At 40.7% G+C, this 13,684-nt stretch overlaps 1 protein-coding gene across 2 annotated transcripts in view; it reads left to right on the forward strand.

Annotated features, from left to right (window-relative positions):
• ITGB6 (integrin subunit beta 6) overlaps window positions 1-13,684 on the forward strand; it is a 136,206-nt gene that overhangs the window by 105,645 nt on the left and 16,877 nt on the right. For both annotated transcript variants that reach the window (XM_020903729.2, XM_020903731.2), the window contains exons 12-15: window positions 59-193; window positions 396-813; window positions 7,650-7,872; window positions 10,884-10,981. In XM_020903729.2, the coding sequence (XP_020759388.2) occupies window positions 59-193; window positions 396-813; window positions 7,650-7,872; window positions 10,884-10,981 (874 nt within the window). The remainder of the gene's footprint in view (window positions 1-58; window positions 194-395; window positions 814-7,649; window positions 7,873-10,883; window positions 10,982-13,684) is intronic.

Raw genomic sequence — 13,684 nt, forward strand, 5'->3', positions numbered from 1 at the left:
TCTTCTGGCTCTATTTTTTGGTTGTGATCTTGTTCAACTCTTAATGTCTTATCTAAAGGAACTGCGGTCTGAGGTGGAGCTGGAAGTGTTAGGAGACACAGAAGGACTCAACCTGTCATTCACAGCCATCTGTAACACCGGGATCCCCTTTCCACACCAAAAGAAATGCTCTCACATGAAGGTGGGAGACATTGTAAGTACAGACCAATAGAACATCTGAAAGTCATTCAGGTGATCTGTCAGAAGCTATCTTAGTGCACGAAAGCTGGACTTTTCCTTTCAAGAATTTCAAAAGCGATTTTCAAAGATTTCCTAATAAATGCTTTTGGGAAAGCTGGTCCCCATGAGCTCTGTATACTCCAGCACATTTTGATGGCTTGTATTTTCTTTTCCAGGTTTCATTCAACGTGACTGTGAGTTTACCAAACTGTGAGAGAAGGAGCAGGCACATTATCCTCAAGCCCGTGGGGCTGGGGGATGCTCTGGAAATACTCGTCAGCCCGGAATGCAGCTGTGACTGCCAGAAAGAAGTGGAGGTGAACAGCCCCAAGTGCAACAACGGCAACGGCTCCTTCCAGTGTGGGGTGTGTGCCTGCAACCCTGGCCACATGGGTCACCACTGCGAGTGCGGGGAGGACACGCTGAGCACCGAGTCCTGCAAAGAGGCCCCAGAGCTCCCCTCGTGCAGCGGGAGAGGCGACTGCTACTGCGGGCAGTGTGTCTGCCACCTGTCCTCCTATGGAAACATTTACGGGCCTTACTGCCAGTGTGACAACTTCTCCTGCGTGAGACACAAGGGGCTGCTCTGCGGAGGTAGGCTATGTCCAAATCCACCTTCCTGGGAGGCTGTGCAGGGGTCAAGGAGGAGCGTTGCATCCTTGACCCCTGCCACAGCCGCCTGGACATAATAGGTGCTCAATAAATGTTTGCTGATCAACTGAACGTGTTCACCTTTAGACTAAGGTAACCGATCTTCACTTATATTTTTTCTGGCTCTGACATTCCCTAGGGGTAAGATCTCTGCCAACTGAACTTACATCTCTATTATTATTTCCCTGGGGATAAAAGATGGCTCCTTTTTGGTTATTACTCAGATGCCACAAAACTGCATGTAATCAAATTCCATTATCTTCCAGACTATTCTAGATCAGGCTCCTTGTATGTGAACCAACTCTTAAATGCCTATTACTTTGGGAAGATAAGAAGCTAAGCTGCTTATGGGACACACGGCAAAGGACACAAAAATACTAAATGGTCTTTCGGGAACTTTGTTCACACCACACACACGTTATGTGATATACTAAGTTAGACACTGGGACTCAACGGTAAGCTCAATAGGACTTCCCAGGTGGTGCTAGTGGTAAGAGCCTGCCTGCCAATGCAGGAGACATAAGAGACACAGGTCAAATCCCTGGGCTGGGACAGCCCCTGGAGGAAGGTATGGCAACCCACTCCAATATTCTTGCCTGGAAAATCCCATGAACAGAGAAGCCTGGTGGGATACAGTCCATAGGGTAGCAAAGAATCGGACACGACTGAAGCAACTTGGCATGCAGGCATGCATAATAAGATGAATAAGGACATATGTGAAGAAGGCTATGGAAAGGGTAAAAATGCAAAATTGCTTGGATTTTTTGAGATTGAGAAAAACTATAAATAGCAGAAAAATTTACTTTCTAATATCCCTTCTAGATGTAAAATCACTGTAGTATAAGAATATGTTACCTATTACATGACTATGATAAAATCATTCTGAGAGATACACATATATATTTAAGTACAGTCTAGTCAGACAAGAATTACAAATGTGTTCATATACTTTTAAATGATACAGATTTGTGTTACAATTGAAAGAGTAACTGACTGCTGAATTTAAGCTCTCACATCTTTTTTTTTTTTTCCACAGTGTGTGAGCAGATAGCTTTTCAAAACAGAAAGCCCTTACCTTCAGAGAAAACCAAGCAAGTTATGTTTTCCAACCACAGTGTCAGGAACATATAAAAGAGACTGATTTTCAGAAGAAAAGGCCCAAGAAAAGAAGCCTCAGAGAATCCGAAGCTCTTTGAAAACCATTTGATACCCTTAGAAGTGCGCCTCCGTTTCATTTCTTGGCTTCTGCTACTGCAACAGATTTCTCTGAGGCTGCTTTCGTTCCTTCCCCTTGGAGAGTGAAAAGTTTAGGGTCTGTTCAGACTGAGACACATTTCTCGCCCCTTTCATTTAAAGGTGTTTTCCCTTATCTAATGGGTGTGTTTCCAAACCCACATCAGTCCTTTTTCACAAGATGCAGACAGAACACAGCCTGAAGCCAGAGACCATCACCACGTCTCAGAAAGAATCTATTCAGCAGAACCTTAGATTGCAGTTCTAATAGCAATCTTTAATAAAATATGTGCTCAAGACATTTGAAATTGCCTTTAAAAAAAATCCGAAATGTAATAAAATACAGTATAACAGCAATACTGACCCCACCTATATTTCACACTTTAAACCTGAAGTCAAAGAGATGTAAGGCTGTAGAAATCCTGGGTTGTGTTCAACAACACAGTTCGTCCCATTGTTTGATGGTCTTTCATTTTATTTTATGTCATGCGTGCAGACAGATATATATTCAAAGAGTCAATTTGATCTGTCCATTTGTAGTTCAAACAGTCTGACAATACTGCCTCTTTTTGTATCAGATACAGTGATCACTAAAGAAATTCTATATAGAAAATACAATTATTTCTGCAATTGGACTCAGAAAACTTTACCAATGCCCTTTTCCTTCATCTATTGGAGTATTCATCTACTCCCCATCCTCACCATGACTGTTTCTCAAAAGCAATTTTGTATTTAGTAACATCTCAAAAGATGTCACTCTGTAACTTTCTCTTTTAGAAGCACAATCAAGTGCAAAAAAGTACAAAAGTAAATGAATGGCTTTGGCCTAAATCACCTAACTATTCTCAGCTTTAAATTCGAAGAGTAATGGAATACGTACTATGTGCCTGGCATTGTGCTTAGTGTGGGGGTAAAACTGATTGTGGCCTGTGGACACACATGCTCTTGATGCAGTTGTTTCCAGCAGCAGCCTGACTATATTACAGCCTCACTTCTCATGTGCGTGTGTGCATGCTAAGTTGCTTCAGTCTTGTCTGACTCTTTGCAATCCCATGGACTGTAGCCCAGCAGACTCCTCTGTCCATGGGATTCTCCAGATAAGAATGCTGGAGTGAGTTGCCATTTCCTCCTCTAGGGGATCTTCCCAATCCAGGGGTTGAATCTACATCTCTTTGTCTTCTGCATTAGCAGCTGGGTTCTTTACCACTAGAGTCAGCTGGGAAGCCCCCACTCCTCAAGTAAATCTACTTATTTTACAACAAATAGACTCTGCAATGTGTCGCTTTTCCAAAGAGCTATTATCATGATGTTCTTTTCATGCAGCTTCTTCCATCTATCTATAAGATACAGGGCTCCACTGATTTTTTTTCCCTTGCCCAAATTCCATTAGTCTTTTAAATTTTGATTCTAAGAAACTGGAAACTCCAGCAAACAGCATTATAGAAAAAACTTCTTACCATTGTCTTCTTAGTTATCAGTCAGTGGCATTCCAGAAAGATCTATCCCTATCAAAAGAGCCTAATAATTTTTCCTTGATCTTTGATTATTATGTTGTTTCTACATGAAGTCATTATAAAGCAACTGTTGTATGAACAGGTACCTTAGATAAGTAGTTGTTTGAGGATATCAATTAACAATTTTTGTGACCCAGTTAATGCTTCTGAAGTCCCAAAGAAAGGAGTTTCTAAATTCTGCAAGGAGCTCTTAGAAAGGTTTTCTAAAATTTCTGCCAAGTAATTTTTATATGGAGCGATATACTTGGACATTCTCAAAGCCTTTCAAAATGCTTATTTCATTTGCCAATATTTACATACTACATGCATTTTTCAGAATAAACTTTAATATAGAAATCTCTCCCTATCATGAAAGTAAGTTTCTCCCTTTGATAAAGAATAAACAAAAAGCCATTGAAGTTTAGATGACAGTTTCTGTATAAAAAGTAAATGAATGGTTTTGGCCTAAATCACCTAACTATTCTCTAGCTTTAATTAGTTCGATTATGAATTAAATAGATTTTTAAATACAGTATCAATGTCATGGATCCAGATAAATTTCAACTCATCTTTCATTAGAAAAGTGTAGGTCATATTTTGTCTCTCTCCCTACATATGTGTGTACACACACACACACACACACACACACACACACACCCCAGGAGCAGTCAGAATCTAGCTTCAAAATCTTTGTGGTCTATCATTTGTGCTGGGATTACTTACTACACGTCTCTTAAGGCCAGGTCATGTAGATAGAAAACTAACCACCTACTGGACCAAAGTTTACAAGAGAAAACTCAGAATCCTTCTTTCTGCAATGAATATGGTAGCATCTCCAAAAAATGGAAACCTGTCTCACTTGGGATTTCTTTCACATCTGCTTGGTTTTCAGTATAATTACAGGAGTTTTAATACTGCTGGATAATTTTGCTATCAAATTCTTCCTACTGGATAGTATTTAGGAATCATGACAATAACTTACATTTATACACTGCTTGTGTTTCCCAGGTGGCACTAGTGGTAAAGAACCAAACTGCCAGTGCAGCAAATGTAAGAGATGTGGATTTGATCCCTGGGTTGGGAAGATCCCCTGAAGGAGAGTATGGCAACCCACTCCATTATTCTTGCCTGGAGAATCCCATGAACAGAGGAGCCTGCCAGGCTGTAGTCCAGTGGGTCACAAAGAGTCAGACACAACTGAAGTGACCTGGCACAGCACAGCATGGCACACACTGCTTATTTATGGGCCAGGCACTGTTCTAAACACTATTATGTATTATCTCAGGTAATCTTCATAACAGTCCTATGAAGTAGTGCTCTTAATAATCCCTCCTTACCAGTGAGGAAACTGAGGCATAGAGGGGTTGAGTAATTTCCCCAACTTTGCCCAGCCCAGAAGTACCAGAGCAGGATGCAAACCTGAGCTATCCGCGGCTATGTCTGTGCACTCACACACTATGTACTCAGGCACCACCTCCATGCCCATGTGTCTTTGGAATGTTGCCAAGGAGCAAAACTTGAGAGGCAATATCTGGTGCACACTTCTTTTTCTGAAGAAAAGTATGTTACAAAATTTGCAAGTAAGTGTTGTTTGTTTGAATCATCAAATGCCAATTTAGGATTTTGGGCATGGTAGGCAACCAAAAACTACTATACAAGAACACACAGACCCATTGTCTGAAACACTTTATTTACCATTTTGTAGTAGTTCATACACTCCTCTGGCCAGCTCTTCAGGAGAACTTCTTACCTCTCTGGCTCTTCTGTGAGGATCTCTGGTTACATTATAAATGTTAACTCTCCAGGGACTTACTCACTCTATCTGCTTGCTCCAGATAATCTCATCCCCATCAGTTTCAACCACCATTTATCCCTGGTGGATTACAAAACCCAAACTGCAGGGCTGTATATTCGTATCCAACCAGCCATGTGTCTTTCAAACTCCACAGAACCAAAAATGAACTCATTGTCTTCCCTGTCCTATGCTGTTCTTCCTCCTCTCCCTCAAAACAATCTATTCACTTAAAAATTAAAAACTTTCTATGCCAGGCATTGGGGATAAGGCACCACATGTGTTACTTCCATTCGAGGGCAGTAAAAAGATGCCCCATCCAGCTAGCAGCCCAGTCTGGTCATCTGAAGAATTCCATCCTCTCTCTCCCTCACCCTCTTCCCTGGGCATCTCATGCCTTAAATTTCATCCCCTTTCCTATCGCAGCCCACAGACGCTTCTCAGGACCCATAGCTTCTTATCTATATTGCTGGGAGAAAAATAATATATAAACACATGTACACAGTTGATCCTTGAACAACACAGGTTTGACGTGCATGGGTCCACTTATATGCAGATTTTTTCAATAAATATATTGGAAATATTTTTGGAGATTTGCAATGATTTGAAAATATTAACAGATGAACTATGTAGCCAGACAGAGATACCAAAAAAGAAAATTTATGTATGTTATGAATGCATAAAGTATATATAGATATTGCTCTATTCTTACATAGGCATAAAGTGAGTGATATTTAATGTAAAATTAATAATGTGTTAGTTTTCTTACTGTTTGATAACTTTGCTTTCAAAGCATTATATTATTGTCTAGTATACCTCTCTCATAATTGGAGAAACTGCATATCAGCCTAGTATTAAAGGTAAGTGGTTTTTAAGAAAAGGGAATCATGTTTGCAATATGAATATGTACATAATACTATAGCCATAAACATTTTAACAATTCCTTCATTGGTGTATAGGCTAGGCTACTCTGAAGCAATGATACTAATTACACTAGGCTGCCATAAAGTAATCATAACATTGTTTCTTCATTATCAATACATAAATAGCTATATCTGTAAATAAACATGAATTTCTTTTTCACATTATCATTTCATTTTTGATATCTAGTGTTAGTAATTTGCCTAATATCTACAGTATTATAAGATGATTTTGATGTAGGTACTGCCAGATGATTCATCTAGTAAACTTACAGTATCGATAGATACAGTTAGTCACTCAGTCATGTCTAACTCTTTGCGACCCCATGGACTGTAGCCTGCCAGGCTCCTCTGTCCATGGGGATTTTCCAGGCAAAAATACTGGAGTGGTTTGCCATGCCCTCCTCCAGGGGATCTTCCCAATCCAGAGATAGAACCCAGGTTTCCCGCATAGCATGAAGATTCTTTACCATCTGAGCTACTAGGGAAGCCCAAGAATACTGGAGTGGGTAGCCTATCCCTTCTCCAGGGTATCTTCCTGACTCAAGAATCAAACCGGAGTCTCCTGTATTGCATGCGGATTCTCTACCAGCTGAGCTACCAGGGAAGCCCCATATAATATATGTAACATACAAAATATGTGTTGATCAACTGTTTATGTTATCAGTAAGGTTTCCAGTCAACAAGAAGCTGTTAGCAGTTAAGTTTGGGGGGAGTTAAAAGTTATTCTCAGCCTTTGGACTGAGGGGAGACCCAAGAGTAGGGGGCGGTGCCCCAAGCCATGGGTTGATCAAGGGCCAACTGGATATATACATACACATAATCGTACACACACACACCAAGTAGCTAACTATAGGCTTCTAGATTATCTCATTTCATGCATATGTGTTCAGTTGTGTTGGACTCTTTGTGACCCAATGGACTATAGCCCACCAGGCTCCTCTGTCCATGGGATTCCAAAGGAAGAATACTAGAGTGGGTTGCAGTTTTCTTCTCCAGGGGATCTTCTCAACTGAGGGATTGAATCGTCATCTCTTGAGTCTCCTGCATTGGCAGGCGATTCTTTACCACTGTGCCACCTAGGAAACCAGCACATACATTCTATTGGATATAACATCAGGCAACCTAGTTGATCTTCAGTTAAGAGACGGAGTCAATAAATACACACCGTTAGCAAACTCCACTCCTATCTACACTCCTTCCCACCCCTGCACAGCACTCACTTTTCCCCCTCTTTTTTTCTTCAGTCTTTTTGATGGTGTTTAAAGGCAAAGAAAAAAGATGGTCCACAAAATCCGGAAGTGGTTTTAGCCCTAAGAAACCCGGAATTTTGTTTTGCAGATAATGGCGACTGCGACTGCGGTGAGTGCGTGTGCAGGAGCGGCTGGACAGGCGAGTACTGTAACTGCACCACCAGCACGGACCCCTGTGTCTCCGAGGACGGGATCCTCTGTAGCGGCCGAGGGGACTGTGTGTGCGGCAAGTGCATCTGCACGAATCCTGGGGCCTCGGGGCCCACCTGTGAACGCTGTCCCACCTGCGGCGATCTCTGCAACTCTAAACGGTAACGTATCTACCATCTACAAAAATCTCTCTTTGTCCCTAGGTTTCATGATGATCAAAGTTGTAACGACATTTTATAAACTCAGACCTCAGACTGTTCTTGCTGGCTTTGGGCTCCAAGCATCCATCAAAACACACAAACCCGAAGGGCCCTTGTGATCAACAGCCTGGAACATCAGCCTCTCCATTACCTCCCAATGCTGATTTTCCAGGTCCACAAAGTCACATTTCTATGAGAGCCTCTCAAGGAAGCTAAGCTGAGGTCCCACACTGATAACATCAGATGGCCTCTCCCTTACAATACCAGCCACACATCAGGAGTGCCCTGGGGGGAGACTGACACTCACTTTTAGTACTTTTTACAGGGAAACAGAGGAGTTTCTTGTCCAGTTTATAGCCTGACCTTACTGATTCATTCCTGTCTACAGACTCAAAAAGGCAAAGAAGCAGAAAGATGATCTTGGCTCTCAATTCCTCCCCTCTTTCTTACCATTCATGCTCTTTGGCAACTTTCGTTGGTTGCCATTCTACAGAGCAAATTACACTTTCTTTTTATCATCAAAGAGCAACAACAAAAAGCAATCATATTTTTTTTTCCAGTAAAAAAAAAAAAAATTCTTCTTAGCTTGGCAGCTAACTTCTTAATGAAAAATTGAGGTCAAGAAAAGCAAATCTCCAAACTGGCTGTGTTATGACATTGCAGGTTTAATGTATTATACAGCAAACATGCTTCAGCAGTTCATATTTTCTTTAAAAAAAACTTGGTACCCACAATGGGGACATGTGCATATCCAATGTGAACAAAGTAAGAAAATCAATATTACCAATTTTCACTCAGTGTTTACACACCATTCAAGTGTCAAAATTTCTCTGTCACTGTGCCTGAACAGATGCCAAGAGAAGCATGGGCACAAAGTTAGGCTTGTGTATGTGTGTGCTAAGTTGCTTCAATCGTGTCCGACTTTGTGAGGCCCTAAGGATTTCAGCCTGTCAGACTCCTCTGTCCATGGAATTTTTCAGGCAAGAATACTGGAGTGGGTTGCCTTGCCCACTAGAGGATCTAGGGGATCTTCCCAAACCAGGGATCGAACCTGTGTCTCTTATGTCTAACCTGCTTTAACAGGTGGGTTCTTTACCACTAGCGCACCACCTGGGAAGCCCAACGTTAGGCTTACTTGAATACAATTTAATATTAAATTCCATTATTTTTCTATTTTATCTTCTCTGTAAACCTGATTTAATCTCTTTTGAAAAAAATTTTATTTAACTATGATTGATTTACAATATTGTGTTAGTTTTAGGTGTTCAGCTTTAGATTCTTTTCCATTGTAGGTTATTATAAGATATTGAATATAGTTCCATGTGCTATACAGTAAATTCTTGTTTATTTTATATATAGTACTAGGTGCATGTTAATTCCAACTTCCTCATTTATCCTCTCCCTCTCCCCTTTCCCCTTTGGTAACCAGAAGTTTGTTTGTTTGTTTCATCAGACATGTTTCAGTCTTAGATCTGGTTTATAAGGTATGAAATTAATGGTCAAAGTAGTTTGAAGTTGAGGAATTGAGTAGAGTGATCCATTTGTTATTTGTTAGTTTTGAGGTGAATTGATTCTTCCATTTATTCTTTCATGTACTTATTTATCAAATAGGTGTTAAATACCTACTTACAGGCCAGAATCATGTTAAGTCTTAGACATACAGTGATAGTGAAACAGCTATAGTTCCTGCTGTCACAGGTGCTAAGCATCTACTGGCAAAGACAGAACATTTAAAAAGTAATTATAATGATATCTGGGCTGACAGTTATAATAGGGGATAAAGAGGGAACAATAGAATTCTCTGGCAGGAGATAAAGCTACTAGGCTAACTTGGGCAGCCGTCAATAGGGTACACAAAGAGATAGAGGTTTTAAGGCTTTCACAGTCTTCAGCAGCCCCCTACAAAACCACCCCAAGTAAATACATAACCTCGATGAGTGCAGTGTGCTTGCGGTGCAAAGGCAACTTCCAGATAAGATTCCTATCCCCACTCCACAGCGTGCTGCTCCTAAACCCTTCCAGCAGAGGAATTCAGATTCTTCCACTGCAAGGGAACTGATAAGGGCTAGGGAAAGCTTGCCTAAGGAAGTGCGGTTTCAGCTGAGATGTGATAAGGCATGAGTGGGAATGCGGAGTGTTTCCAGCGCTTAGAAGAGCGTACCTTTCCTGGGCCAGAGTTAAGAGAGAGGCGGTATGATGCGTGCCCACAGTAAGAAAAGTTTTGCAGCTTTGGATTACCCCAAACACTATCTGTTTGTAAAGTGATTTTCAGCACAAGATTAATTCAGAATCTAAGTTTTACTTTTGCTGTATAGCCATCACTAGAGTGGCTTAATTCCTGGGTTATGTTCTTGGAAATACACTTTTAAATAAGTAGCAATCCTTTACTTAAAAATCTGCATTAATGAGGATCCAGGCTGTAATCCTCAGCTTTTGAAAATACTCTTATCAAGGTTTGAACTCATTCAAAAGAGTTACAGAAAAGTGAATCTTTGAAATAGTCATTCATGACATATGAGAATTTTTGGAATTCTTGTTAAAATATAGACTATTTCTGTTAAGAAATTCACACTTTAGTCTCTAATCTTATTTTAGCAGCATAAACCCTTCCCAGGAAAATGTATAATGAAAATATAGCTAAATTAAATACCAAAATAATTGGGATTTTTTTGGTTGGGGAAATTTTTTTTTTTTTAATCTGACCAATCAGAAGCAATCATTAAAGATAATGAGGATAGTAGTTCTTATCAAGGCTGCCTTAGGGAGCAACGATTACTGAGTGGAATTCAGACTAAAGCAGTTTCCTCTTGGATATCACCCAACCATCTTTCTGAAAGTAACAAAACACAACGTCCTCTCTGAGACATTTCTATAGCTGGAATTACAGTAACAGCATGAAAGCAAAATCCCAATTGCATATCCATTTTTACACCACCACAAAACTGATTAACTCTATTGAATAATGTTCACAGGAGCTGCATTGAATGCTACCTGTCTGCAGATGGCCAGGCCCAAGAAGAATGTGTTGACAAATGCAAACTAGCTGGTGCGACCATCAATGAAGAAGAAGGTTCTACTTGTCTTAAATTGCTTTCCTTTCCTTTGCACAGTTTTAGAGAGGCAGAAACTCTGTGGAAGGCTTTTCAGTAGCTCAGCCTCATTTGTACGGGGGGGGGGGGGGGGGGGTTAGTTCACTCGCATTCATTTTTAAGAGTAAATGCATTCCAGAAGGCTAAAGACTTGATGGTTTGGGATACAAGCAATTTAAAGTCCCAGCTTTTCTGTTTGGCTTCAGCTCTGTTGGCAGATTCATCTCTGCTTAACACATGCAGCTGGAGAGAGTTCCAGAATGCTGTAATTTTTGTTTTTAATTAGAAAAGAGGAAAATTGAAGAAAGAGCTAAATATTAGCCCCCTAACTTGAAATCATCCTCTGTCGTCTGCCTGCCTTGTTTCACGATAGGAAGAAGTGAGGTGTAGTATGGGTTTTCTGATAGCAGCCCTCAGGCATCGGGCAGTTTCTGGTTAGTGGCCACTTTTTCTCCCCTTCCCTCCATGTTTTTACTCCCAACTTCCCAGACATGGATATTACATCGTCATCTTTTTTTTTTTTTAATTGAAGTACAGTTGCTCTACAATATTGTGTTAGTTTCTGCTGTATAATGAAGTGAGTCAGCCCTGTGTAAACATATACCCCCCGTGTCGTAGACCGCCCTCCCATCCTGCCCCCTCACATGGTCATCATTAACCCTCTGTGCCCTCAGTCCCAAACCCCAGCAAAGGCCTGTTCCCTTTAGGAGGTGCTTGCTCAGTACCTCAGTTATGTCCCACGCTTTGTGACCCCGTGGACTGCAGTCCGTCAGGCTCCTCTTGCCACGGGATTTCCTAGGCGAGAATACTGGAGTGGGTTGCCATTTCCTCCTCCAGGAAAACTTCCCAACCCAGGAGCTGAACCTGCGTCTCTTGTGTCTCCTGCATTGGCAGGCAGATTCTTTACCACTGTGCCACCTGGGAAGCCTTGTTACCTTTAACTGCTAAGCGAACTCTGCTCTTGCTTCTGTCTGCCATTTTTGAAGTGACTTACTTAAAATCAGATTCCTTCTAATGGCAAAAGGTTATCTCAGATATGTAAATAGGTGGTATTTTAGCTGGGAAGGCATTTAAAAATTAATTTGTGATCTTTAAAATAAAACTAATTTAAAAAAAAAAAAAACCACAAAACTGATGACTGCCCCTCCTAAAGGGACTGTCTGGGGGGATTTGTTTTTCCATCATCACAAACCCGCCATGAGGTAGAAACCGCTGCTCGGGTAGGAACCTTGCTCTGCACACCTTAGAGATGCAACTCCGATGTATTTTGGGTGGAGTGAAATAACCAAGATGATAATTTATGACAATCTAGCATATGTGTCTTGAATAATGAAACTAGAATACAGAAATCAATCCATTTCCAAAGTGATATAAGTTAGTGATATTTCTATTGTTTTGAAAATTACCAACATTGTTTTAAAATTGAGGTTTCTGACTATGCACAGTTAAATGACCCTATATGGAGGGGTGGGTTTAGTGCTCATGAAACCCCTTGCCTGTGCGTTTCTGGTGCCTTAAGATAAATAGGCCAAATAGCCATAAATTGGACAAGATGGTATGTACCTTACACTAATACACTAATACCTTACACTAATACACACTGAGCACAGGGTAAGATGGCATTTGTGGCCTGTCCACATTAGTAACAAGTCCACAATCTCAGCATATCCTCTGGCTTCATTTCACAGCAAACAGTTGGTATATCTACCATATGTTTCAAAGAAATGACTAAAAGTTGCAGAAAATGCCCTGCAAATGACTGGAACCAAAGTAACTAACAGCATGGGACATCTAATGTGCTGAGGGGAAAAAGAAATCAACCTTGGAAACATGTAAATCACAAATAGGGAATGTACATATACAGTTTTCTGAGTATAGTTAGTTAGTTAGTGTTAGTTGCTCAACCATGTCTGACTCTTTGAGACCCCATGGATGGTAGCCTGCCAAACTCCTCTGTCCATGGGATTTTCCAGGCAAGAATACTGGAGTGGGTTGCCATTTCCTTCTCCAGGGAATCTTCCTGACCCAGAGATCAAACCTGGGTCTCCCGCATCATGGGCAGATTCTTTACCATCTGAACCACCATGGAAATGCCTTTCTGAGTATAGATGATCATAAGTGCTTGGATTTGAAAGAAAGATTATATTCTCAAGTAGCCTACAAATTGTTTCATTATTCTTATGGTGTAATTGACCAAATTATCTTCAAAATAGGGGACTACAACTATTTCTAATTCAGAAATCAAAGTGATTGGTTTACTAATACCATTTAAAGCAGTAATTGTGATGAATTTGAAAGAAAAAATATCTTTGTCAGCCTGAGAATCTAAAAGTCACTCTTCTAATGGGTTGTTGTTCTTCTTGTTGTTATTAAGTCGCTAAGTCCTATCCAACTCTGCGGCCCCATGGACTGTAGCCTGCCAGGTTCCTCTGTCCATGAGATTTTCCAAGCAAGAGGACAGGAGTGGGTTGCCATTTTCTACTCCAAAGGATCTTCCTGACCCAGGGATCAAAACTATGCCTCTTGTGTCTCCTGTACTGGCAGGCAGATTCTTTTACCATGAGTGCCGCAAGTGTATGTATCTTCTAATGGGCCTTTTTAATAAGTCCTGTTCCAAATTACTCACTCAGTCATGTTATTGATCGTATCATCTTAAAATTATCACTGCATATTTGCTCTTCCAT

This window comes from Odocoileus virginianus, chromosome 13, assembly GCF_023699985.2.
Source record: "Odocoileus virginianus isolate 20LAN1187 ecotype Illinois chromosome 13, Ovbor_1.2, whole genome shotgun sequence".
NCBI classification, from domain to species: Eukaryota; Metazoa; Chordata; class Mammalia; order Artiodactyla; family Cervidae; genus Odocoileus; species Odocoileus virginianus.